Source organism: Monodon monoceros, unplaced genomic scaffold (genome assembly GCF_005190385.1).
Source record: "Monodon monoceros isolate NGI ecotype Baffin Bay Population unplaced genomic scaffold, NGI_Narwhal_1 Super_Scaffold_19, whole genome shotgun sequence".
Classification (NCBI taxonomy): Eukaryota; Metazoa; Chordata; class Mammalia; order Artiodactyla; family Monodontidae; genus Monodon; species Monodon monoceros.
The window spans coordinates 66,871,306-66,898,918 of record NW_021703775.1 but is presented as its reverse complement, the minus strand read 5'-3'; the positions used below and the strand labels follow the sequence as shown (position 1 = coordinate 66,898,918).

Here is a 27,613-nt window from a genome sequence, read left to right as displayed (position 1 = left end):
AAGGAAGTACGTAATGGGAAGTATGACAAAAGGCTGCAGGGCCTGTGGGTGGGGTTTGAAACCTCAAACTGGAATCCAGAGCAACAGCTCTGGAAGAGAATGTGGCCATTCCACAGTCCAGAGTTTCTGTGACCTGTGGAGTCTAGGATTCTGAGGACATCCCTCAAGAGATGAAGCTTTATTTTACACTGTGAGCTCCGGAGACAGATTTCATTTGAATGAAGATTCTATGGTTTAAAATAAAGCTTGAAATCCACTAAAATCTAGTCCAGTGGCTGTGCATCAGATTGTGGCTTCTACAAAAAGGAATCGGAGTACCTTGGAGAAATGGCTGATTCCAGGTTTGGGCCAGGGAAAGTACAAGGTCAACCTGAGACAGCTGGTGACAGAAAGCAAGGAAGGAAGTGTGTCAAAAGAACATTGGAGACTTCCCTGGTGACGCAGTGGTTAAGAATCCTCCTGCCAAGGCAGGGGAAGTGGGTTCGAGCCCTGGTCCGGGAAGATCCCACATGCCACGGAGCAACTAAGCCTGTGCGCCACAAATACTGAGCCTGCACTCTAGAGCCTGTGAGCCACAAGTACTGAGCCCATGTGCCACAACTACTGAAGCCCACGCACCTAGAGCCTGGGCTGTGCCACAAGAGAAGCCCGTGCACCACAATGAAGAGTATGCCCTGCTTGCTGCAACTAGAGAAAGCCCGTGTGCAGCAACGAAGACCCAAAACAGAAAAAAATAAATAAATTAATAAATTTATTAAAAAAACAAAACAAAACATTGGACCAACTTGAAGGGAAGCCTAATGACCTACTTTGGGAAAATTCAAACATCAAAAATAATAATGACCATGTTTGATTATAAAACAATGAATAAAAATCCGTTAAAGTGATACTAAGAAGTTAAAGAAAATTACAGAAAGGGGAAAACCTCTTTGTCACCACTGGAAGTGACTCATGCTAAGTTCTTACTCTGAATGTTAGTAATTAAAGAGAAAATAATTAGCATTTACCCTGACTTTTTAGGAGGAACTATAATTCAGCCTCAACTGGTTATAGAAAGCTCTGCTTTTATTTATTTATTTAATTAAAAAAAATTTTTGGTCATGCTGCACAGGCATGCAAAATGCAGGATATTCGTTCCCCGACCAGGGATTGAACCAGAATCCCCTGCAGCAGAAGCACAGAGTTTTAACCACTGGACCACCAGGGAAGTCCCTAGAAAGCTCTTCTTTACAGAAGAAAACTAGCAAATGAATAAGAAGTGAAATGTTAGAAAAATTACCATTGTGTACCCCCAAATGTAATTCCTGAGTCAAAAAAAAGATCATCAGTGGATGCTAAAACCATGAGGAAAGATTCTTGGGGAGCAGGATATTCTCATATGCCAAAGTACCACCCTACAGAAAACTGCAAAGAGAAACAAAATCTACTTTTACAACGGAGAGATCCAGAGATCAGCCAACCTAGCACTAGCAGTGGGACAACCTGACATTCTGGACCTCCTGATATGTTGGGATATGAAGCTGAGAGCATCATGTCCTCTTGTCAAAAGTGTTTTAAATGAAATCTACTCAAGCCTTTAGATTTACCTTCCAACTTACAGGAAACACAGGGGATAGAAGAATAAATAAAATGACCACATAAGAAAACAATCAGACAAATTCAGTTTACGAGACACTCCGCAAGAAACTAGCTCAGTCTCTTTAAAAATTCAGTATCACGATAAAGAAAAAGTGAGGGGTTTTGTTTTAGATTTGAAAGAGATTAAAGATTTATGACAACTAAAGGTAATGTATGAACCTTGACTGGACATTTTGTTTTGCAATTTTATTTAAAAAAATTTTTTGGCCATGCCACATGGCATGCAGGATCTTAATTCCCCAACCAGGGATTGAACCTGCACCCCCTGCATTGGAAGCATGGAGTCTTAACTACTGGACGGCCAGGGAAGTCCCAGACTGGACAATCTTTTTGAAGAAACCAGCCATAAAAGACAATTTGCCTATGGCTTAGAGATTAGGAAACTATTAATTTTTTTGAGAGGCTGTGCAAAACTACTGTATTTACAAAAATGGCACAAAAGTGAATTCAACAGTTGATGCACATGCACACTTCATTCACATCTTCAACAACAAAAGGTATTCTAACACTATAAAACTGAATAGGAATACTAGCTTCAACAGTGGCTGTTAAGCACTAGAGTCACATAAGTTACACCAGAATGGGCAAATATTGCCCAAGTAAAATTCTATTGTTAAAGCTGAAACAGATTTAAGGCCATTCAAGTTCAAGCACAGGATACAAATCTTTTGAAGCCCAATCTATTTGTATTTGAAATATGTGACCTGTCTTCTAACTTGTGGTCTTAAACTTCTGTTTTACAAAATCCAAAAGGAAAATGCAGAGGAAATCAATACAATAGAGGTTATGTTAAATAAGAGTAACACACAAAGCTATAATTAAGATGAATTAAAGAAAGCCAAAGCATTAAAATTGTAAAACTTGCTTGTTACTTGTTGGAACCAGCCCTACACTAGGAGTTAGGTAATATATACAATTATTTTCAAGTAGATTATGTTGCTCTAACATGTTCTTTTTATCAGTGCACTGTTAAACTAATCAAAACTCTACACATGTATATTCCCTTACATACACACTACCACTACCTGCAAAGCCATAATTCTCAAATGACTTAGTGAAAGGAAATAAAAAGCAGAGAAGTAACATATTAAGGAGAAATAATGGGAATTAGAAGATTCATGCCGTTCAGCTCTTTTAATTAGCCAGCCAGCTTGCTAGCAATAAGAGATGGTTTCCGTTGAGGAAGGTCCTGTGGAGTGGGAATGTGGTCACCAGTGACCTCTGTCTGATCTGGGGCTGCAGTAGGAAGTTGCTTGTTCTTCATTTTTGCTTTAGCCATGTTGTAATCCCCAGAATCAAAATATTTTTGCCCTTTCTGCAATCTTTCCTTAAAAAATCTGAACCTCCAGGCTTTTGTCCGAGATGAGGGTATCTTGCTTTTAATTTTGCTTCTTCAGCTTTCTCTGCACTAGTCACTTTGTCTTCCATTTCCTTCTTCTCCTCTGCAGAGACTGGAAGTCCTCGGGGACTTCCGTGAACATACTGCTCCCTCTTACCCAGCTTCTCCCGCAAACTATTAATTTTTTAAGGAATAAAAACACTATTGTAGGTATAATGATCTTATTCTTGAGAGATACATACTTAAATATTTAGGAGTGAAAGGTTATGTCTCCAATTTGCATTTACACAGCTTAGCCAAAAACCCTAACCATATATATATATGCATATACATATGCATATTTTAAAAAATTCCATATACATCAATATACATAGCAGAATCTTAACATTTGTTGAATTGGGTATATAGTTTGTTCATTATACTATCCTTTCTACTTTTTGATATATTTGAAATGCTTCATAGAAAATTGGGGAGGGGGAAGAAATACTGTACAGACTCTGGGCCTCTCCTCTGGCATCCAGGTCTTTTAAAGGACCCTAGATGACTGATATACCTTCAGGAATGAGAATCACTGATCCAGTGCCCACACTGGGCCCGAAACTGAGGTCTGAAGAGTTGAAATGACTTTCTAAGGGACAGAACAAACACTAGAATTCACGTCCCTTGGCTTCCAGTCCTGTGTTCCTTTCCTATAGATCCCCAAAAGGAATTTCCTAAATAAGAAACCTTACCTTCTTGAACACCTGAAGCTCTTGTTTGTCAGCAGCTGAACTGCACAAGGTAAGGAAGGGTTTGGGCACCTAGAGGGTGCTCAGTTGCTGGAATTAAGTTATGGAGAAAACAAAAAACATTAGAGGTACTAAGGGCAAGGACAGTCCTAATTTTAAAAATTGTGTTGTATTGTATTGGAGAGCTACATTTTCTCTTTTTAATAATTTTATTACTTGCAGTGAGGATGATCCATGAGAATAAATCTTTCACATGTTTGTAAAATTTAATATATAGGTAAAATCACAGATTGGAAAAAAAATCCTTAAGTCCTGATTATTGGGAAATGAGGTTTCTGCTGAAGTACCTGGTGTTGAAGGAGCCCAGGTTCCTTGTGGAGAGGTAAAGATTGGAAGATGGCAAAGTGGTTAGGTCCCAATGTCTAGAGGGAAAGGCATGAGTCTTTGCAGTCAGACAAAATCTGGGTTCAAATTCTGACTTTGCCGTTTACTAGTTTTGTGACATTAAGCAAGTTATGTCAGCGCTCCCAATCTCGGCTATTCGGTCCCTATTGCCACGCAGATGCTTAGATACAGCAGTTAACAAGATGCACAGGGCCCTGCCCTCCTAGAAATCCAACATATAATTAAGGAATAGGGATATTCAGGTGGAGTTCTCAGTTCTGGAGGGACTGAAGAGTAGATGTTAACTAGGTGGAGATGGAGATGGGCCAGAGGAGGCAAAAAAAGGCAACAAATTTAAGGAAATAACGCGGGAGCCCGATAGCCCGAAGCGGCTGAGGAACATAGGGAGTTCCTGTGGCTTTAATGTAGGCGGCTGCGATTATTTATGAAACATGTATGGAAAGCACCTAACTCTGACCCAGAAGTAGGAGTCAGGGCCTGGGGCGCGAACCCCGAGCGATAACAAAGGCCCTCTCCAAAAGGGGAGGGGACTCCACACTCCAGCACCACGAAAGAGACACCTGGAGTGTAAAGAACACAGGATAGAGGCGGGTTCAGCCCTGAGATTTAAACAGGGGGGCGTGGCTTCGGAGCACTCCCGGTATCCTCTTCCGGAACAGGCCTGTGCCCCGGATGCAGTTATTTGTTGAGGGAATTTGGACCTGTTTCCGAGGCTGCTGTCGCCATGTTCCTATCCGCGGTTACCTGTAAGTGGGGCTGGAGGCGGTGGCAGGGCCTGCAGCGGGGGCGGGAGGCCGTGACAGGCGGGGCCCGGGACGTTGCGGGGTGGGGTGCGCGCGCCGGTCGGGAAGCTGCTGTTGCGACTTCCCAGGCCTTCAGGACTACAGCGCCCGGCATGACCCGCCCGCGCTCAGTGCGGGGCTAGTGGGTCCCGGGGGTCTGCGGCGCTGGTTCTGGATCAGTTGCGGTTCGTTCGGACTGTAGAGTCAGCCCGTCAGGAGTGGGGCGCTTTCCCCCGCCCTCTGTAGCGGTGTGTCAGCAGAATCTCCGGACGTGCTAACTGGGGAAAACCTCTAGTTCAGTCGTCTAGAACTCTAAAGATGAGGAGCAGTGATTGACTCTAGGTCATACAGCTGGGCTGGGAAAGAAGCCCTCTGGCTCCCAAGATAGTGTTCTTCCATGCACCAGGCTGACTTCCCGGTTAGAGTTAGTTTCACTTCCCCACCTGATGTGATGGTTGTTGGAGTTTGCACAGGTTAACTTATCAAACAAGAGGCTTGTTCTAGTTCAAGTGTTTGCACCTTAGAAGAGGAGCAAGTGGAGCAGATCTTAGTTTAGGAAGATTTAAAAGGTAACCAGTCCAACTGAAAAGAGACTCTATAGCATTACATCCAGAACTGTGGTGGTCTGATTGGATTTTTAAAAACCTTCTATAAAATCCTAACGGGATCCCTAATAGCTAGGGAGTAGTGACTTGAGTGACAATTTATGGCCTACTTCATGATTTAAATAATTTTGATTATCCTGACATTATATGAGCTTTGCATAAGCAAGATAATAAATCGTTATTTTTCTTTTCTCTTTCCTCCCTACAAAAAAGTTGCCAAGACCAAGTCAAAGTAAGTAAAAGTTTTTCTCTTTTTAAACTTCACTTGTTTATGTTAGATTCATCAGTCCCACTGCTGCCAATGAATCCTTGTGTGAAATTAAGCATTTGGCTTCAATTTTCTAAAAGTTGATTTGAGGATTAGTTACTTGAATTATTTTGGCCCTATGAACTATTTCAAAAAATATTTTCCCTCCTTCCCAACTGACCTACTTAAGTGAACATTCAAATAATTTACTAAGAGTTGCTCTTGGGCTTCCCTGGTGGCGCAGTGGTTAAGAATCTGCCTGCTAATGCCGGGGACGGGTTCGAACCCTGGTCTGGGAGGATCCCACATGCCGCGGAGCAACTAGGCCCGTGAGCCACAACTACTGAGCCTGCACGTCTGGAGCCTGTGCTCTGCAACAAGAGAGGCCGCGATAGTGAGAGGCCTGCGCACCGTGATGAAGAGTGGCCCCCGCTTGCCACAACTAGAGAAAGCCCTCGCACAGAAACGAAGACCCAACACAGCAAAAAAAAAAAAAAGTTGCTCTTGCTGTCTTGTTCCTAAACAAATCATCAGGGTCCCCGTGCTCTCTTTGGACTACCACTGCAATTCTGTTTCCTCAGGTTGAGGACCAAGGGACTTTTGTCTGGAGCCCACTACAGGAATCGAGCAGAACAAGCTGTGATTTGATTAATCGACAGAGCCTGTTTTATTGAGTTTTGTAATCCTTTGCCTTCATGGTATAAGCATTTCAAAAATAGCAAAGGCTAAAGATTTCATGCTGTACCAGAGAGACTATAAATACCAAACTGGTATTTCAAAATAAATTTTGTAGGCAATAACCAAAGTAAGATTTTCTGTGTTAAAAATTCTAAAGCAGCCTTTGTTTACAACCCAAGACACATCACAAATCCTTAAAACTAGGTTTTTTGGATTAAAGTTAATGAAACACATGTATGTTAGTGTTTTACCCTCAATATTTTTTATTGATTAATATAGCTTTTCCCACAGTCCAGTTATTTATTTCCCACCTTCAGGTTCTGTAGGAATCTCCCATGCCTTCAGTTTCTTTAGAGATGCTCCCTGCCTGTCATGTTCTTTGAATCCTTGTGCCATTTGTCATGTATGTCTTGCCTTACAGACCTTGTGTACACAACTCACCTTCCATACTATTTTCTTTTTTTTTTTTTTTTTTTTGCGGTACGCGGGCCTCTCACTGTTGTGGCCTCTTCTGTTGCGGAGCACAGGCTCCGGACGCGCAGGCTCAGCGGCCATGGCTCACGGGCCCAGCCGCTCCGCGGCATGTGGGATCCTCCCGGACCAGGGCACGAACCTGTGTCCCCTGCATCGGCAGGTGGACTCTCAACCACTGCGCCACCAGGGAGGCCCACCTTCCATACTATTATTGTTAGTTCTCCAAGGTGCAGATGTGGACTTACAGGGCTTTGCATTTCCTATAGTGCTTTCCACAGAGTAAGCACTTAATATTTGTTGAATCTTTTTGAATGAATGACTGATTATTCTCTATCTTAATCAACAGATATTATATCCCTCTTAGTATGAGGCACTGTGCTGTATATTGAAAGGGATGCAAAGATGTGTAATATATCTTAGATATATTGTATATTTGAATGCTTCAAATTCTTTTTTGGACTTAGATGAGAAATCAAATAGCATGATCTACATAGGGAGACAAGACATGTGCAAGAGTAACAAATAGTATGAGGTATTAAAAGGTCCAGTGAGGCAAAACATGAACTTTAATGCTTTGGATGACTAGAACTTAAACAACTTAAACAAAATATAAAGGGGAACAAGGTTTTGCACATTGTCAATGTAAAAGTTCCAATACCTTTATTCTGTCCTTTCCTGATTTTACTCTTATTACTCATCCGTGGAAGATAGGGCTCTTCTGAGACAGCCATCTTCCTGACTGGCCAGCTAGGGTTACCAGTACTTGGTATTTTTCCCACTCCTGACTTCTGCTCTTTCTAAAAGGTGGGTGTCTGAGTCGGTTCCCACAGTGTGGTTTGATTGTTCTTGTTGCTTTGGTTAGGTCATTACCAAGGCACCCTGCGTAATGGAACAAATCTTGGGAATCAGAACCATTCAAGCTGTGATTTATAGAAAAATAGGCTGTCTTAGAACTGAATTTAAGGCTTAAGTGATGTCTCACAAGTAATACTGCTGTATAGGGTTCTCAAAATGTGCCGTCCCCCCATGACTGATTTTATTCTGTTTCCTCAGCTTGTAACAATTTGCTTTTAAATCTTAGAACAATTCTGGTGAAAATGTTGAGCCAAGCTGGAACAGGTTTTTCCTTCAACACTAAGAGAAGCCGACTGCGGGAGAAACTGACTCTCTTGCATTATGATCCAGTAGGTAAGATTCAGAGAAGTTGCTCCATAATAAATTCAAATGCTTTCAAGGCCTGATGCCCTTTTCAGATTGATGCTGAACATCCTGGGCAGTTTTGTGGCCCCTTTGTCACTATAGCATTCATTCCAAGCACATATTGAAAGTTTACCATGGTGCTAGTTAGTATCCCAGGTGCTGGGATATACGAAGACACAAGATAGACTCAATACCTGTGGTACTGGCACTTACAGTCTGGTTTTGGAAGGGAGAGAAAGGAAAAATGACAAATTATGCTAAGTGCTATGAGAGAAACAAGCAGGATGCTGAGATACAGGATGAAGTTGGGGGGAGGTGGATCCTACCTTTATCATTTAGATAGGATAGTTCAGGGAAAGTCTATCCAGTAGGAGATGGTTAACCAAAGATTTGAAGGTGAGAAAGCAGCCATGTAAATAGAATAGGGGATATTGTTCTGGAAACAGAGAAGAGTGTCTTGAAAAAGGGAGGGAATGTTCTGCTGGGGTCATCTGCCCAACAGTGGCAAGTAATTAGGTCCAGATTGGAGTTAAAGGAGTATGCTGTCTATATATTAGAGCAGGAGGGTAGGAAATTTCATTTTCTGTTTTGTACCATCTGCTAAAATGCCATAGTAAGTGATAACTGTAAATGGCCTTAGTGGATAGAAACATTTGTCTGAAAGAGACAAATGTTCCAAAGTCCAGATAAAAAGGGTCAGCACCCCGATTACTGTTGGTGGTAGCCTATCCTGTTTTTGGATTTCATGAGCCAATTTATGCAAAATTAACTAGCAAACAAAACTGCAGGCCATTCATCTCATTTTTGTGCCGTTGCTTCTAAACAGCCCCTTTATAATTGCTTGTTAATAATGGCAGTGCCGGAGCTTCTGGGTTGGTAATCACGTGGCGATTCTGGGAGACTGGCATGCTCAGAGAGGGCACGGAAGCTTCACTCCCCTTCCCCGTACCTTGCCCTATGCGTCACTTCCATCTGGCTGTTACTGAGTTACTATCTCCAGGCCGATAGTGTCAGAGTTGAGTTGAATTGTGAGACACCTCGTTGGTGATCAGAGTTGAAATTGGTGCTAGAATCTTATTTCTCCAAATTAATCCATTATATAATGAAAGATAGGCACTTAATGTCATAATCAACTTTTTCTTTAACTAAGAACAAGACCTGATCGACTCACTTGTGGCCAACATGGAGCAATGGGACCGAATTTACTTTCCCACTTGAAACTCAACAACAACAAAAGGACAATATAGGCAACAAAAGACAGTGATCCTTGAGAGAAAGGAAACAAGCTAGTGCTTGTGAATAACCAGACCAAATGGAAAATTCTGTCTTCTTTGTTTACCTACACAAGTCTTCAGGTCTTCGGATATGTGAATGCATAGTAACATAAGCACCCATACTCTCCAGGCAATCTGAACCCCATTTTATAGGTTAGGAATCTGGTACCAAGGATCTTAATCAAGGACATACAGCTAAAATATGTGACAGAATACAAATTTGAACTCAGGACTGTCTGACTCCAAGTCTAGGCCCGGAATCACTGTACGTATGGACCTGTTATCGAGAGATTTCATAGGAGGCTAAAACTCACTTACTGGTGCGTGAACTGTGGTTGGGCATTAATGCGAATCTGGCTGACAGCTACCTTACTAGCTGCTTTCAGAGTTTGTACGGAAGGTCTCACAGCCACTGTTCATTATGCTGTATTCGTCAATGTCTAAGAAAAACAAAAATAATACCACCTTAAAAAAAAATGAGGGCTGTACCAATGTAAGGAGGCATTTAAAAAAGGCTCTGAGAAGCCCAGTTGTCAGCCTAAAATTGGTATAAATTCCATTCTTTAACAGAAATAAAATTTCCTGCTGTATTTTTGGTGTTAAAATTTCTGGTCGTTCTTTATTATAATAAAAAGGGGTTTGTACCTGATAATTAGGAGTCTGAATTTCAGGATGACATCTCATATGGTGGAAAAATTATTAGAATGATAAGGTATGTGTTTTAGTCTGGGTTGATATAACAAAGTACCACAGACTGGGTGACTCATAAACAACAGATCTTTCTTAGAGTTCTGGGACCTGGGACGTCCGAGATCAAGGTGCCAGCATGGTCGCTTTCTGGCGAGGGCCCTCTTCAAGTTCATAGGAAGGGGTTCTTCTTGCTGTGTTCTCACATGGTGGAGGGGCAGGCAAGCTCTGGAGTCTCTTTTATAAGAGAATGAATCGCATTCATGAAGGCTCCACCCTCATGACCAAAGCACCTCCCCAAGGCCCTAACTCCTAATACCATCATCTTTGGAGGTTAGGATTTCGACATAAATTTGGGGGAATGCAAACATTCAGACCATAGCAATGTGATATTGGATTGGTGTGGTGGTTTTCTCCCTCTGATTTCTTTGTATCAGCTGGTGAAAACCCAAAGTGATGAACTTTACAATAAAGTAGTTGTTTTTCTAGCATTTTAGCTCCATTATAGAGTTTTTTAGGAACTTATACGACATTAATAAATGTTGATTGCATAACCTTCTCTGATATTTTAAGTGTGAAAATGTATTGGAATTTTCACTGTTGTATGGAGGCGTTAGGAACTTATTATTTGTCAGACTGATTTTAAGTTTTGAGATTGGGAAAGGATACAGCCATAAACAGTTCTGACTGTAAGTTGAAAGTGGAAGAAAAGATTCATATATAAATTTCAAACAGACGATTAGAGCTTTTCTGATAAGCAATGGTTGGAGCCATGGCGGCACAGCGTTGTCTCTTCTGAAGAAGAGAATGTTCTGGGATAGCAGAGCGCTTGGCTTTCTGCCCACTTACTGAATGCCGTGGACACTTGCGTGATATTTGCCTTGCGGCCTGCCCCATTGCCCAGGGTACCAAATAGCTTGGCATTTCTCCCAGCATATTTTACTGCAGTGAATAAATGGTTAGTTTAAGGGTAATGTTTTCCTTGTCTGCTTTATGAAGGAAATCAGGCAAGGAAACATGGAAAAATTCCCAATTATTTGAGGACTTTATGGTATACTCTATGGCTAGAACCAGCCCAAGTCCTTTCAAACTCCTTTTCCTCATATGAAACTAGATGCAAATTTCCAAGGAGGAAGGATTAAAGGTTGAGGCATAAGCTTATTAAACTTTGTTAAATATATGAAGGTTTATTATAAAGAAAATGAAAACTTGTCAGTTTTAATTCCTTGGATGACTAAACAAGACAATATAGACTTTAATTGAAGCAGAATAGATTTAGGTTAGATGTAGGGGAAGAACTTGACAGATTCATTCTTCTGTGAATTAAGCAGCAAATATTTTGACAGAAAATTAATTTATGTTTATGATTGTGGATAGCAGTGTGTCATTTCAACTCATCTAACACATACTGAGTGTTTGCTGTCTGGCAACCTGTGAGGGAGATGGAGTTATCCCTCTCATAGGGAAGAAAACTGAAGGAAGAGTATTTTGAGAAATTTGCCCAAGGACTCACAGTAGATAAATGGTGGCACCAAGGTTTGAACCCAATCTTTTTGACTCCAGGCCCCATATTTTTTCTATTACATGGAGCCAAATTAGTCTGTTTTCTTTTTTTTTTTTTAATCAGGACCTTCCCCTGTGGTCAACACTGTCATTCTTACCTCCTATCACCATTTCTCTGCACTATATGCCCTTTCCTGTTTTAGCTCATCCAGATGCTGCTGCTGCTTCAGAGGCTAAACCTGACCCTCTCTGTGAGGCGTTTCCCTCACCATTCCAGTCCCCTTTGATCTTTAGGTTCCTGTGGGGCTTCCTGGACATCCATACAGGCACCTCATGATACACTGCTATTAAATCAGGGACTTTTACGCTTTCATAAATTCCACTTTGCCTAGCACAGTTCTGTGAACTTAAATATTTATTCTTTGAATTAAGGGAAGGAATGCAGCAAGTAAATCAAAATTTTTATGAATAAAGCCTTGCTTTACTAATATTCATCAGTTATTTCTGTTCAAGGTCATTTAAATAATCTCCTGACTGGTTATCCACGAGACAAATTCTTTTTTTTATCCATTTTTTAGTTCCATGTAGAAAAACATGGGGGAAATATTTCTTGCAATGAATAACATTGTCTGGTAGGAAGCTGTTTGGGTTCTTTACTACTGTCTTATAATGCTTTGTAGTCTTCCTTGGACTTTGGAGGAGCATGAGTCCTACTTATGTTTAATATTAGATGATTTGAAGTATATTAAAAATATCCCTATATACAAAGTAATAAAATATGTATTTTAAATTAACATTATAGATAAAATTCTGTTGACTGGTTAATGGTTATTAATTTCAGCTGCCCATCAGAATCATCTGAGGGTTTTGAAAAAATACAGACTTCCAGTCCCCCTCTAGTTCTACAGAACCAGAATTAGGGTAGAGGTGGAGGTAAGAAGTAGGAGTGTATTTAAATAAGCTCTCTAGCTAATTCTTAATCATAGACAGTTTGGGAATCTCATATACAGGGTATCCATATTGATACAGAAGAATAACAAAAAAACAAAGCTAAAATCTCTATATGTGGTAGGGACAGGTGAGTTGCTGTTGTGTCTTAGTCTTTTGAGTTCTGGATCTTCCTGGATGCACTGTTTTTGGCTTTTTTTGGCAAAGAAGAATTCAGGTGGTGTGTGTGTGTGTGGGGGCGGGTGAGGGAGAGATGTGTGATGTTAATGGAGTGCTATAATAGGGCATTACAGGAACTATGAAAACCTAATTGCCTAGCATCTGGTCTCTAATCTTTCATCCAGGCAGTTAGCATTTTTGTTTTGGGTGTTTCAGAGAACTGTACTCTGTTATGATGTTTAAAATAATAAGATTTGGGTTATGATGTTAAATCTATTACCAAACTTGAAAATTTATATTTGGGTATATGAAACCATTTCTGGAAAGTACAAGGTTTAATGTGTACTTACTCTTTCAGCCAGGCTTCCTTTTCTTCTGTGGTCTGCTCAGTTTTTTTTTTTTTTTTTTGCGGTGTGCGGGCCTCTCACTGTTGTGGCCTCTCCCACTGCGGAGCACAGGCTCCGGACGCGCAGGCTTAGCGGCCATGGCTCACGGGCCCAGCTGCTCCGCGGCATGTGGGATCCTCCCAGACTGGGGCACGAACCTGTGTCCCCTGCATTGGCAGGCGGACTCTCAACCACTGCGCCACCAGGGAAGCCCGGTCTGCTCAGTTTTTACTGCTCTTTTTCTGGAGTCTAGCTCTTGCTTCACTTCCTACAAGAGTAGACATTAGCTGGGTGAAGACATTTTCATTTTTTTGCTTGTAATTTTCTTTTTTTAAATTTGATTATTTCACATTGGTTGAAATGTGACCTTGTGGGGTACCAGGGATGCCGCTGATTGGCTGGTGCACCTTCCCTTGTTTTCCTTACCATTTTCTCCAGTCTTCTCTGATCTCTGGGATTGAGGAACTGAGTTAGCAAGTCAGCTCCATCCTCATGACAAAGGAAAGAAAAAGAAGAGAGGGCTCATGGTCTGATATGTATTTTTATTAAAAAATGGTGACGATACTTTTTAGTTTTCTGCTACAATCCTTTTTTCTCCTCCTTCAGTGAAAAAAAAAGTCCTCTTTGTGGAACAGAAAAAAATACGCTCCCTCTAAACAATGGATTGAAAATGAATTTGATTTATAAGTGAGAAGACTGAGGGCGGGATACTGATTCAGAAATTCTGCAGCGTGTAATGAAAGAAGAGGAAATGGCATGGAATCACTGCCTCCTGTGATTTGAAGGCCATTGTGAAGGAAAACAATGGAGTGAAAGAAAGTTCTTCATATTAGGACATATATCATTGCATCACATTTATTTATCTTTCTGGATATTTTTATAGCCCTTAATAAAAATATTAAAATAGCCTGTACTATTGTCTCTTAGTGGTGTTTTCCCCCACTATTTGAAATTTTAAAAACTACATTCCTAAAAAATAACCATTGTTTCATATAAGAAAAGAAAATTTTCCATAGTGAGATTTGTGCAAGAGTTTCCAGTCTGTTCTTTCTTGTACTTCACAGAAAAGGCAGAGTCACAGTCCAGAGTGATCTTGAAAGAACTCCCATGCAATAACAGAGATGGCAGCGGTGAGCAGGAATGGTAAGAAGGGAGCCAGCTGTAACACAGAAGAAACCAAGAGAACTGCTATTTTTGATTTGTGCTTATATAGTTAGAAAAATGCCATTGGTCCATATTCTCAAACTCATGTCTCCAAAGTAGTATCTAGGATTTTCTAGGACAGCTTTGGACTGCTTTAACTCCTAGATTTTTTTTTTTTTTTTATAAGAGGCGCTATAGTGTATTTCCATAAAGCTAATGGCTAGGGCTTCTGGGGCAGTGGTACCACACAGCTTGGAAATCCCTGTCAGATAAGGACTCCTGCCCTACCCAGATCTGTACACTTTCCCACTCGAGCTATTGTTTACTACAGATTTTCAAAATTGCCCATTTTTCCCCTTTACTTGTCAAATTTGTGGCTGAAGGTAAGCATCAGCTCACATTTTGAGCTCTGCTGGTACGTATCCTACTGCATTTATAGGGGAGAAGGATAGAGTGTTCACCATGACCACAAGCATTAAGAAACCAATGTTGTTCCAAAATAACAGGTGTTCCTCCCTGTGGCCCAATCTATCTCCTGAGGATGTGAGCGCAGCTCTCTGGAAATAAAATTAGACAGTTGTTGAATCTTAGAGGCTTGTGGCATGATAGTCAATCAGCTATTTTTCTGGCATCTTTTGTTAAAGCTCTAATTCACAGCAGTACTAGGTGAGATCTTGGCTGTTTTTAGATTGAAACTCTACATTGTGGTCTTGGGTTACAAGAAAAATCTTGCACCTGATCCTACCTAAGCCCAGCGTAAAGGGTCTGTGACATGCATAAATCACCTTTTTTTTCAAAAAACTTAGAATCTGGCTTAGCAAATGACTTGTCTATTCAGCACATGGGCTGAAAGCAGCCCACAGGTGGTATTTACAATTAAAAAAAATCAGTTGCTGATACCTAAACGTTGAAAGATTTCAATAAACATCCAAACTTCTGGCTTCCCTTGCAAAACCAGAAGCTTTGACAACACTAAAGGCAAAGCTGAATGTCAGCTGCCCCTCTTAGGAACTGCTTGAGTGGCCCAATTCGTATGCCCCCTTCGCTTATTTAACACTCTCTGCTCTGACTCTAAACACCGTTGTATGCAACCTCTGCTGTATGGTGTTACATTATAGTATCATGATGTGTTGGCAGTAGAGTTTGCTGGTTCCTGAATAGTGGTATTGTTTGTACATGTCTTCGTTGTGGAATCCTTAATTCTGTCTAGTTGACTTTTGCGTGAAAAGCAAAGAAATCATCATTATAAAGAAATAAATGAAGGCTTGAGGATGACTTAGTAAATGAATATAGTATTTGCAAAGAAAGGAGAAGATGACATAGTAAGTTGCTGGTTAAGAGTGGCCATCCCCAAGTATACTTTATTTCCAGGTATATTTATCTTGGAGTTAATAGCAATCAGAACAGATCAAGGGGCAGGTCTTTTTTGTATGGATAAGATGACTGTGTTCCTATAGCCTGGACACTGACTGCTGCGATGAAATTGGATCTCTTGAGCATTTCTTCCAAGGACAGATTAGGGTAGTAAGCCAGGTAGAAGGCCAACGCTCCCACAAAACTGTCACCAGCGCCCTGTAATTAAAAGCACAGTTGTAGAGATAAGCATGTAGCCATCTGTTGCCCAAACTGTATTTTCAAAATATTTAAGTACACTTTTTATTTTAAAATAGTTTTAGATGCACAGAAAAGGTACAAGGATAGTAGAGAATTTCCATATACCCCACGTCTAGTTCTGTAAACATATTATTATGGTACATTTGTCACCACTGACGAAATAATAGCATTATCATATTAACTGAATTACATACTTTATTCAGATTTCACTAGTTTTGCTTAATGTGTATTTTCTGTTCCAAGATCTCATCCAGGATACCTGGATTACATTTAGTTGTCATATCTCCTTCGACTGCTGTAGGCTGTGACAGTTTTTTAGACATTCTTTGTTTTTGATGACCTTGATAGTTTTGAGGACTGGTTGAGTATTTTGTAGAATGTACCTCAATTGGGATTTGTCTGTTTTTCTCATGATTAAACTGTGTTTACGGTTTTGGGGAGGAAGACCACAAAGGTGAAGTGTCATTCTCATCATGTCGTATCAAGGGTACATACTGTCAACATGACTTACACTGATGATGTTAATCTTGAGCACTTGGCTAAGGTAGTCTTGGCCAGGTTTCACCATTGTAAAGTTACTTTCTCTCTTTATACTTGCTCTTTGGAAGCAAATCACTGAGTATAGTCCACACTTAAGGGGTGGGGAGTTATGCTCTACCTCCCTGAGGGTGGAGTAACTCCATTTATGGAGTATCTCCATAAATTGGAATTCTCTATGGGAGATTTGTTTCTTCTCCCTCATTTATTTATTCAGCTGCTCACTTATATAAGTATGAACTCAGGGATATTTATTTTATTCCTTAGGCTATAATCCAGCACTACATTATTTATTTTTTGCTCAAATTGTTCCAGCTTTGGCAGTTGGGAGTTCTTTCAGTTGGTACTTGTGTCCCTTTGACATACTTCCATCATTTTATTTTTTGAGCACTTTCTTATTTTCTGACATTATAAGATGCTCCAGGCTCATCTTGTATATTCTCTGCCATAGCCCTAGAATTAGCTGTTTCTCCATTAAAAATTCATGCGGAACGTGGTGAGAGCCTTTCAGATGTTATTTTCAAACTAATGTAGGGTCATATAAGCCTTAGTTCCATTTCCCCTGAATCTCCAAAGGCCCAAGTTGGTGAAGGCCATATAGGGACCCATGGAAATAGAAAATACCAAAGAAAGTCTGTTGACCTCTGCCTTCAGGTAGGGCAGTACCTAGTCATGTGTTCATCCAACAAATGTATTTAAAATAAATGTAATACAATTTCACTTGAAAAATCATTCTGGTATTTAACAGCTTTCAGGGTCATTTTCCAGTTTTTCCCAGTTTGTTGCTTCCTTAGTCCCAAGAGCTTTCATAACAAATCTTGAGGCTATACCTTGGTATGCATGATTGTTTCAGTTGCAGTTTAAGTATTTACTAAGCTGTGTGCCTAGCACAGTGATGGGTACTTGAAAAAGAATAAAATCAATTGTGGATTAAATGCTAAATAGTATGGCAGAGTTTATAAATACTGTTGAATTTTAAGGAATGGTTGAAGAAAGGCTGCCTAAGGGGAATCCTTATGAAATGAGACAGATTTATAGAGAGAAGGAAGGCCTCAAAGAACAAAGATATAGGAGGAGGAACAGAGTGAACTCATGAGGCACTGAAGGGCTTTAAGGAGAATGACATTTCCCTTTGTTAACAAAGATAAGCAGTCAATATTCAACTTGCCAAGGAGTCATAGTAACTCAGGTGTGAATTCAACACTTTCCTTCCTCCCAGAAATGTTTTCTGAGTACCTAAAATATGTCAAGCTCTATGCTAGGTGACTTGCAATTGTTTATTAAGTGTTTCCTGAGGGAAACAATGGAGAAAGAAAGAGACAGACAGACATGCCCTCCCTCAGTTTACAACACAGCAATGTGACAAGAGAAAGGTCTGAAACCAGAGAAATTATGAGCTGGGTGGAGGGTGTATTATGAAAACATGGAAAATACTACAACATATGAAGAGTTATGGCAAACTCTAAGATTTCAAGTCTTGATTCCTCTTTACATCATACACAAAATTAAATTCCAGGTAGGTTAAAGGCTTGAATATAAAAAATAAAACGGTAACATAGTATGAAAATTTAGATGAATATTTGAATAATTGCAAGCAGGGAAACCACGAGCCAGTCAGTAAACCCGAAAGCCATAATGAAAAAAAGATTAGATTATAATTTAAAAAAATAAAAATAAATATGTCCAAAGACACTGTAAATAAAGCCAAATGGACTTCCCCGGCGGTCCAGCGGTTAAGACCCCGTGCTTCTGCTGCAGTGGGTGCGTGTACAAGCCCTGGTCGGGGAACCAATATCCCGCATGCCGCGCTGTGCGGCAAAAAAAAAAAAAAAAAAAAAAAAGATCCGAGTTAAAAAGCACAAATTTGGTGAAAATTCTTGTAATACATATGACATATTCCTAATACTCAAAGAACACCTTCAAATTGCTGGGAAAAAGACAAATGCAGGATAAAAATGGACAAAGGATATGGGTCTGCAATTTCAGAAAAGGAAATGTAAATGGCCAGTAAACATGAAAAGATACTAAGTTATCAGCTGTTAAGTAAAATGCAAATTAAAATAATATTTTTTTACCCATCAGATTGATAAAATAGTAAGATTGATAGCAAGAGCAGCAAGATGAAAATGGAGAGGACAATGATACTCTCATATATTGTTGGTAGGAATGTGGAAGAGTAATACAGTATTTGTTAAAAAATGTGTGTGTCCTTTGATTTAGCAGTCCTGCTTCTGGAAATCTACAGAAGTGAAAACTCCTATAATATTGGGATATGTGCTCAAAGATGCTTATTGCTGCATTGTTTCCAAAGGCAAAACACTGGAAATAATGTGATTTTCTATCAAATAGGAGAATGGGTGAATAATCTCGTACATTTGTATTATGGAAAAATATGCAGCTATTAATACGAAAAGGTTAGCAATACATGCACATACCTGGAGAAATGTCCATTAGTTAAGCCAGAAAAGATTTCAGCATCATGATTGATAGGAGGTTGTGGGGGTGGTGGGGGGAATGGAAGAGAGAGGAAAGAAAATACCTGTGTCTATGAGTATGTGTGTATTTTTTTTAAGAATACAGAGAAAAATGAAGAAGGATTTGTATCAAATTGTTTTTTTAATTAGTTAATTTATTTGGCTGTGTCGGGTCTTAGTTGCGGCGCGTGGTTTCTTTGTTGTGGCGCGCGGGCTTCTCTCTAGTTGTGGCGTGCGGGTTTTCTCTTCTCTAGCTGTGGTGCACGGGCTCCAGGGCCCATGGGCTCTGTAGTTGTGGTGCACGGGTTCCAGAGGGCGTGGGCCCCGTAGTTTGCGGCACACAGGCTCTCTCGTTGAGGCGCGCGAGCTCAGTAGTTGTGTCGCGTGGGCTTAGTTGCCCTGGGGCATGTGGGATCTTAGTTCCCTGACCAGGGATCAAACCCGCGTCTCCTACATTGTAAGGCGGATTCTTTACCACTGGACCACCAGGGAAGTCCCGAGAAATTTTTAACAAAGGAAATTTTACTAAAGAAGTTAAAAAAATCAGGATCGGTCACTGTGTGAATTTGCAAATGGGCCAATTTCAGCCTCTGAATGATTTCCCTCTTTTTCTTAGTTAAGTAGACATCTACTACAAGTCGGGGTGAACTGAATTGAGAGAACCTCTTTCCTGCATTTGGAAATACCCCATCTCGTTGAGGCAATTTCCTTTGCAACTAAGGACTAGGCAGTGACACCCTCCTCAAAGTCCAGGGAACTGGGAGGAACATTTTCTGGCTGTGACAGTGATTGCAGAAAAACTGAACTCTGGGATGTTAGTGGCAGCGTTGTGATGGTGTCCAGTGCCCCATGTCAGTAACACGGCTGTTCGGTTTTTCAACCAAGAACCTTGATTGAGGCAATCCCGTGTATTAAACTCCTCTGAGAGGCCAGAAATCTTGTCTAGTTCTTTCCTATCTGATGACTCCCCAGAGTTATACAGTCCTTAAAAGTAGTAAATGCTCAGTTAATGACTGCTGATGGACCAACTCTCAGCTGCCCCAGTCTCCACCTTCTCACCAGAAGTGAGATGGTGGGGGTAGGGGTGGTGATCCACATTCTTCTTCGCAAAGAGGGCGCAGCAGTCTCGCCTCATTCCAAAAGCACAAAGAAGTAGGGAGACTCCTGGGGCCATCAGCTCAAAGATGTGAAGGCCAGTGAATACTATTTTATTTATTTATTTATTTTCTGTACGCGGGCCTCTCATTGTTGTGGGCTCTCCCGTTGCGGAGCACAGGCTCCGGACGCGCAGGCTCAGCGGCCATGGCTCACGGGCCCAGCCGCTCCGCGGCATGTGGGATCTTCCCGGACCGGGGCACGAACCCGTGTCCCGTGCATCGGCAGGCGGACTCTCAACCACTGCGCCACCAGGGAAGCCCCAGTGAATACTATTTTAAAAGTCACATTACATCCAACAGTGGAAAAGCTCTTTGAAATTTATGAGTGAAAAGGTAGAAAAGTACTACTTAACTTTCACCGAAGAGTGTAAGGGAAAGAAAGGGAGTGATACATTCATTTGCACTTCTCTTAGGCATTTAAAACATTGTACTGACGATTGTATGTACAGGCCTACAGTCTGGGACAACCTGAAAACTCTCTGAGGGCAGAGACCATATCTCTGTCCCCTGTGTCTCTTCCACTGCCTCACCCAGCGCTTTGAGTTGGCCAGACTCATGGTCCTAGTTCCATCGTGTTTTTCTCTTCCAGTGATCTCTTCCAAGGGGGCCAGATGTCCCTTGCTGAACTACATGTGACTTTCTTTTGTGTCAGAAAAAATGGAGGTTAGGTTGCCACAGCCCAGAGTTACTTGATAGTCTCATTGTTGAATCTATTTATAGCACAGGGCTTTCAAATGCCAATAAATTACTCGGCTGTTGATTCACATCTTCAGTATAACTATTTTTATACACTGGTTATAATTTTTTTTTAATGGAAAGCGCTTTAAGTAGAAGCTGTATTGTATCACTGTGATTTTCCTGTAAGTAAAGTACTTTCCAATCAATCATTCTTGGAATAATGGAATAGTTCTCATTGATACAACATGATGGCTTTAACCTTTTACTGAAAATTATTTTTGTGCCAAAAGGGGTGATGACATAATTCATCTTTCTTCAGTAAAAATACCCACGTGGCTACTATTCATTGCCTTCTCACAATGATTGCCTCTTAAGGAAGAGCCGCTCTTAGAGAATGGATGTAGCATTCTGAAATTCCTGCTCTCCTGAGGGCCTGCACACTCCTGGGTCCTGAGGGGTTCTGGCCTGTGGGACGCGGGAGGCAGATGGATTAACAGTGAAGTGGAAGGAGCAAAACACCCTATGGAGTACCTGAGCCCTCTGGTGGGGGCCTGGGGGAGGGCGAGGCACCCTGCAGGGCTGGTGGCGTAGGGATGGCACTCATCAGCAGCGGCTGAGAGGACCCCAAGGGGAGAGTCTGAGAGGCGGGTGCTCCTAAGGACAGCACCGAGAGCTGGCGTGTGCGGTGGGGGAGGCAGTGTGGCCCTGGGGAGGCGGGCTGCTCATTTCCCTTCTCCCTTGCAGACCATCCTCTTTGTCTAGCTGCCCGCACTCCCTGCTCCCTCCCACTGCCCCTTGCCTGCCTGAGCCCTTGACTATGACCCTGGTCTGCTCTCTCACTGAACTTAGCAGCACATGTCCCAGTCTCTCAGGGGTCTGCTCTCTGACGAGAGAGGGGAGCACAGTGATAAACCTCTTGGAGCTGGCAGGCAATGCCTGAAATGGCTGCAGGTGCCACCCCAGCAGAGCATACCTACAAGTCCAGGTGGTCCGCAAGGGCTCTTCTGGCTGAGGTTCTGCTCAGGGTCATCCTCTCTGCTGGGCACTGTGTAGGTTATCGCCTTTGTTCCCTAAGAACCCTGTGGAGGTCGGTGTAGCTGGGGCTGCAGTGTCTGGTCATACAAGGTGGCTCTGCACGAGGGTGCCCCGGTGACGGGGTGACTGTGGGTCTGCAGGCTGTGCTCAGCTCCCCAAGCTACACCTATTCAGAGAGGCGCCTTCTAATTTGCACAAAGTGCCATGGAGGTTGGCAGCAAGCCTGGGGGATCCTTATTTTAAAACTGAGGAAACTAGGATTTAAGGAGGTTAAGTAACTTGCCCAAGGTAAGACTAAATGTGGTAAATGGCAGTCAAGATTGTACCAAGGACATCTGTGTGGAAATCTAGCAATAGAGCAGGTGGAGAAGCTATTTTGGGAGAGAGATTGGGCTTTGGGCTACTGCTCAATTTTTCCTATTTCCCCATGGGAAGGGCTTATGTTTTCTATAGCGATGAAGAATTACAGGGATGAGGGTGAAGACCGTGAATCTTTAATGATGTTCTTCTGTATGGGATCCCGTTTCCCTCTGTGTGCTTCGGGCAGGAGCAGAGAAGAGAATGGGGACCAGAGTTGCCCTGGGCAGGTGTGGGGGAAGAGGGAAGGTACAAAGGGAGTAAAGATTTCAGGAAAGAATAACCAGATGGGGCTTCCCTGGTGGTGCAGTGGATAAGACTTTGCCTGCCAATGCAGGGGACACGGGTTCGATCCCTGGTCCGAGAAGATCCCACATGCCGTGGAGCAACTAAGCCCGTGTGCCACAATTACTGAGCCTGTGCTCTAGAGCCTGCGAGCCACAACTACTGAGCCTGTGTGCCACAACTACTGAGCCCGTGTGCCACAACTACTGAGCCCACGTGCCACAACTACTGAGCCCATGTGCCTAGAGCCCGTGCACTGCAAAACAAAGAGCAGCCCCCACTCGCAGCAACTAGAGAAAGCCTGCACGCAGCAAAGACCCAACACAGCCAAAAAATTAAAAAAAAAATTTACATAAAAAAAAGAATAACCAGATGAATAACTGGAGAGTCTAACCCGGGTAAAGAAGGAAGAGAGGTCGGGGGGGGGGTCAACAGGTCAGAAGAAAATGGAGGGCACTAAGGAAAGTGAGAACACAAGTGTAGGAGAAGAGGTGAGAGAGCTGGTTGTGGTCAGAGTAGGATGTGAGGTTTATTCCCACAGGACTGAAGCTGTGCCAGGTATTAACCATTTCCTGGGAGTCGTCATGGGAACGGGAGGCTGGAGTGGAGGTGAAGAGTCCCTGGAGGTGGGGGCATCTAGGAACTGTGAGTCTTGGTGATGGTTCATCCTCATGGTACTCAAGTCGTCCTGTGATGGTAGCATTGGGGGGAGGTGTGGAGAGAGAAATGGTTATGTAGATGCCAGGCTTAGATAAACAGAGAATGACCAGGAAAGGAAGTTGAGGCTTTATAACTGAATTGTATGAGCCATGAAGATGCAGGAATCTCTTCAGGAGGGTAGAGGAGGGATGGCTGGAAGCTGCAAGAATGTGCTTTGGGATCAGGAGCCGCTTTCACCTATAAGGGCTGTGTGGGGAGGTGAGGAAGAGCTTACTTATGAGGAACAGGACAACCATAAGGTTTAGAGGGGAGAGAAGCACAGAGCAGTAAGGCACCCTCCTGGGCCCCCGTGTCTCTCTGATCCTCCTTCTTTGTCTCTGCCATGGTCTGTCTTCCTTCTCCCCCACCATCCACATTGGTATTCCCTCAGGTTCTGTCCTTCACCCACTGCCCTTCTCATTTCCCCTAATTTCCTGGGTGTGTCAAATACTGTGCTGTTATGGTTTTGACTGCTATGAATATGAGGAGTCCTAAGTCATTATCTTTAGCCCACACTCTCCTCTGTCTTGGGATTCCTGTATCTTAACTACCTGTGAGTCAGCTCGACCAGCCGCAGGTCTCTTGCAGGCAGTTCTAACTCAACATACCCGAATCGAACTGATAACTCTGGCTGAACATGGGCCTCTTCTTATCTTTTCAGTTTGTGGCAACTCCACCCTGAAAATCTGGGGGGTCTTCTGGATAATCACCAGTTGCCAAGTGTAAATTCTAAATATTTTGCTAATCTGTCCTCTCATTTCATCCCTACCTCATTGCCCTACTTCATGCTCACATCACCTCTAAAGGACTGCGTTAACTTCCTAACTAGTCTCTCTGTCCGCAGTCTGGCCCCTTCCACTCCATCCTCCATACTGCTGTAAATCAAGCCACCTTACTTCCATGCCCAGAGCCCTTTGATCATTTCTCATCTTTCTTAGGATAATATTTCAGCTCCTTAGCATGGCACATGAGGCGCTCCCGCCCACCTACCCAGTTTCATCTCTTACTTTTTCCTACTCACACATTGTAACCACGGGTCTTCATTCATTGAGATACCTCCCCTTGAACGCATCCTTAGACTAACTCCTACTCCTCTCCTAAGACTCAACTCAGTTATTAACTTAGCCATCATATATTTGCTGACTGGCACCATATTCAAAGCACTGTGTTTTCCCTGATCCCACGAGTCTGGGTTAGGTACCCTCCTAGATGCCCCTGCACTCCTCTGTGGTCTTCATCACGTCCACGCCCTCAGACTAGTGCAAGCCCAGGCTCGCTGCTGAAATACAGCCTGACTGAATCCAGGACTATCAGGAGGCTGGGTGCTGAGTGATCAGGTGAGAAGCACAGGTGTCCCAAGAATGCCCTGTAGGAGGGATGATAGTGAGACAGACTTGTGAAAGTCCTAGTTTGCCAAATTCCAGTTGACAGAAAAGTGGGTGAATTGTAAGGCATGATGGGTATTAATTGTGGCTGGGGAAAAAAAAACAACAACAAACGCCATGTGGTGAAAATCCCCAAGGTAAGAACTTGTCAGGCGCCTACAACAGAAACCCAGATGATTTTGCAAGAATGATGTCATCGTGAGGCTTCATTTGTTAGGAATCCGTACCCACGCTGGATGATTCATCACCCAAACTGCCAAGGGACCCTAACAGTTAAAGTCCTTGCATTCCTCCCTGATTTGTTAACACATTCCATCTGACAAGTAGATAACCACTTTCCTTTCTTTTCAAAACCTCTCCCTACACAAAGCTGTTCAAAGCCTACACTGTGGACCTGAATTCCTCAGCCAGGCTCATGGTTTTAGAGGCCAGGGAAAAGGCAAATGGGATGAATGAAATATGACTAAATCCCAAGTCAATGTGCTATTTCTTCTTCATAAAAAAGAATATTGCAAGGGGCTCAGGAAAGGGACAGCGATCTGTGTAAACCCACCAGGCTCCCTGCTACCTGCCAACCCCGTGCAGGCAGGGCCGCTGACGTGGCTTGCCCTCAGGCTAACTTGGTGGCAATTTCTGCTTTGCTCCTGCTTCCAAGTTCTAAGAATGGGGCTTCTGCCTCTTTCCCGTTGGCAGGAGGTTGAGGCATGAACACCTGGTGGGGCCTGGGAGAGGAAAAGTCATTCTTTGTCCTTAAAGGCCTAATCACAGACGGGCCGGAGACATGGATCTTGGGGAAGAAGCACCGAGGGAACACACACCTGGAATTAAATCCCACCTTCTTCCCTTTTAACTGTGTCATCTTTTGAGAATGGTAAACTACAGTGAAGCCCCTCTGTACACAGCTGGGAAAAATGTTTTTCTCAAGTGGGAACATGTTTTCTCCCCTGGGACAATGCAGTAAGTGGTGTGGAGTTAAACAGGCCTGACTTTAAGCCCTGATTTCACCACTTAGGCAAGTGACTCAGACTCTTGTGTGACCTCTCTTGTGACTATTTATCTGTAATATGGGAACCTACCTCATAGGGGGTAGATACTGAATTGGATAATGTATGTGAAAAGGCCTAGCACAGTGCCTGGAGCAGAGCAGGTGTTCAACAAAGGTGGGGGAGACTCGATGGTACCATCTTAGAGGCCCCTTAACTTGCTAACTTTTTGGAAATAAAAGCCCATGATCTAAGTCAGAGGGTTCTAAGGAACAAAGAGGGTCATGATCCTGCGGATCCCAGGGCCAGGGGTTTATGCTGTGCCTGGCTTCATGTTCCCAGCTCCAAGTAGAAGAGGGCATTAGGAATGCTCTCATAGTCTGGAAAGGCAGAGAAGATAGAAGTATGTCCTGTAGCTCTTAATTACAAGGAAGCCAGGTTCTAGAGAGTTCTAGCAGTGGCCATCTGTATGTGCTGGGGGTCTCTGAAATCCATTTCTCTGTGAGGGCAGGGGAGATACTTTCTGAGAACTTTAAAGAGTTTGTGAGCAGGGTATTAAAGAAATGTGAAATGAAGAGTATAAAGGTCATTGCAAGACTGGGGAACCTGATAAATCTCACGCTTTCATTTGGGTGAGGGAACAGAGAACAGTGAGTGAGGGTTTGGGGAGAGGCCTAGAGCTGGGAAGGGCTGGAGGACAGCATGGGAAGGAAGTGACCTGCTGGCGGGGAAAGCTATGCCTCTACCTGTGCTGCTGCTTTGATGGAGGACCCTGCTTTCCATCACAGTCAGCCAGCCACTGGGCAGAGGGCTCCTGCCAGGGAGAGGAGGTGGTGGCAGAGCCCGGAGGATGGCAGGCAGGCTGAACAGATGGTGCGGGGACAATGTGACTTGAGAGGACACTCCTCTAGTCATGCTGGAACCTGGAGTCAGGGCTTCTTATGGTTAGTGATGGGCATGGGCCACCCTGTTCACCTTCTCCGTGTGACTGACCTCACCACTCACTCCAAATGTGAGGAGAAAGAGAAAGGCCCGGCCTAGAGCCTTCAGTCCATCCAGGGCATGCATTCTCGGGGCTGAAAATTCATTCTTGTGTGTGTGGGAGTACCGCAGTATGTAAACAGATACACACACACACACACACAGAATATGAATGAATATCTGTGGTATTACATTTCATGGAAGAAGAGGACAATTAGGAAAAAAATCTCTTAAAAGTCTCCTTGAGGTGGGTGGGTGGGTGGTGATTAATGAAAAAACGGTGTTTGAGAAACACCACCAAAGTAGGGCCTCTTGCCGCAAAGAACTGCCAGTGGCCCAGTCAGGGTCTTCCGGTGCATTCAGAAGCCCTAACCAGCAGCCTCCAAATTGCAAGGCTCGCTAGGCAGGTGTTGGTAGCTCCCTGCCTTCTTTCCACTGAGCCAGAAATTCCTACATCTCCCAGCCAGTTCCCTTCCTGTTTACTTCAATCTACAGTCTCCATGGCCACCAGTGAGCCGTAGGCAAGCCCCAAGCCCTGGAGCCAGGACTTTAACCAGGAGATTAGAGCTAGCGTGGCCTGGCCTATCTTGCCGAGGCAGGAAAGGGCAAAGGTTCTCTCCTGGGCAGACAAAACTGAGTAGTCCGTCTGATAAACATATCACGAGATACGAAGCTGCTTATACAAGAGCCCCATTTCACAGCTTAAATCTGAATATTTCTGTCTTCTCTTATCAGCGCATATTTACATCATAAGGATGAGATCATATCCTTTCCAACTTCAACCTTCTAGCCTTCCCTAACCAGATCAGTTTAGGGCAACACGATGGACAGTGAGAATCCAGTTTTCTAATCATTATTGTGTAAGTGCTGCTGATTTTTATTCTAAATAAATCTGTAGGGAACATAGACTACTCGTTATGTCATAAATGTCCATGACTTTGGCTTCAACTATTAGCCACCTTAATTTATTACATTTAAATTTCAATTATTTGGCTGAGATAGTCTTTTAAAATACTCTGACTAAAAGAAAGCAAATATTTTCTGCCTTAATATATTTCAAATGATCACTATTTCATATCGATCCGAAACCACATGTAGCAAAGTTTTGATGTGATTTTTGTCTTTTAAACAGCCATAATGTTTTCCTTGGCTCTACAATTTATTAGCAATTTGACTTTTTAAAAAAACAGCTTGATTGAGATATAATTCATATGCCAAATAATCCGCCCATT

General features: G+C 42.7%; 2 protein-coding genes and 1 pseudogene across 8 annotated transcripts in view; 1 reads left to right on the top strand and 2 right to left on the bottom strand.

The window, feature by feature from the left end:
• Positions 1-2,776: 2,776 nt before the first annotated feature.
• Positions 2,777-3,081, bottom strand: LOC114900548 (annotated as a pseudogene).
• A 1,659-nt stretch (positions 3,082-4,740) lies between these two features.
• MRPL33 (mitochondrial ribosomal protein L33) overlaps positions 4,741-27,613 on the top strand; it is a 42,040-nt gene continuing 19,167 nt past the window's right edge. For 4 of the 6 annotated variants that reach the window (XR_003794869.1, XR_003794870.1, XM_029231738.1 and 1 more), the window contains exons 1-4: positions 4,741-4,856; positions 5,711-5,729; positions 7,978-8,084; positions 14,118-14,196. Coding sequence is in view for 4 of the 6 variants with exons in the window: in XM_029231738.1 (XP_029087571.1) it covers positions 4,835-4,856; positions 5,711-5,729; positions 7,978-8,084; positions 14,118-14,196 (227 nt within the window). In the remaining 2 variants the exon portion in view is untranslated. Of the gene's footprint in view, positions 4,857-5,710; positions 5,730-7,977; positions 8,085-13,659; positions 13,961-14,117; positions 14,201-27,613 lie in introns of those variants that run through there. The other 2 variants (XM_029231740.1, XM_029231741.1) reach the window with 2 other exon arrangements.
• RBKS (ribokinase) overlaps positions 15,476-27,613 on the bottom strand; it is a 74,057-nt gene continuing 61,919 nt past the window's right edge. The window contains exon 8 of one of the 2 annotated variants that reach the window (XM_029231728.1): positions 15,476-15,768. In XM_029231728.1, coding sequence (XP_029087561.1) covers positions 15,595-15,768 — 174 coding nt within the window. In that variant the 3' untranslated portion in view covers positions 15,476-15,594. The remainder of the gene's footprint in view (positions 15,769-27,613) is intronic. The other variant, XM_029231729.1, reaches the window with a different exon arrangement.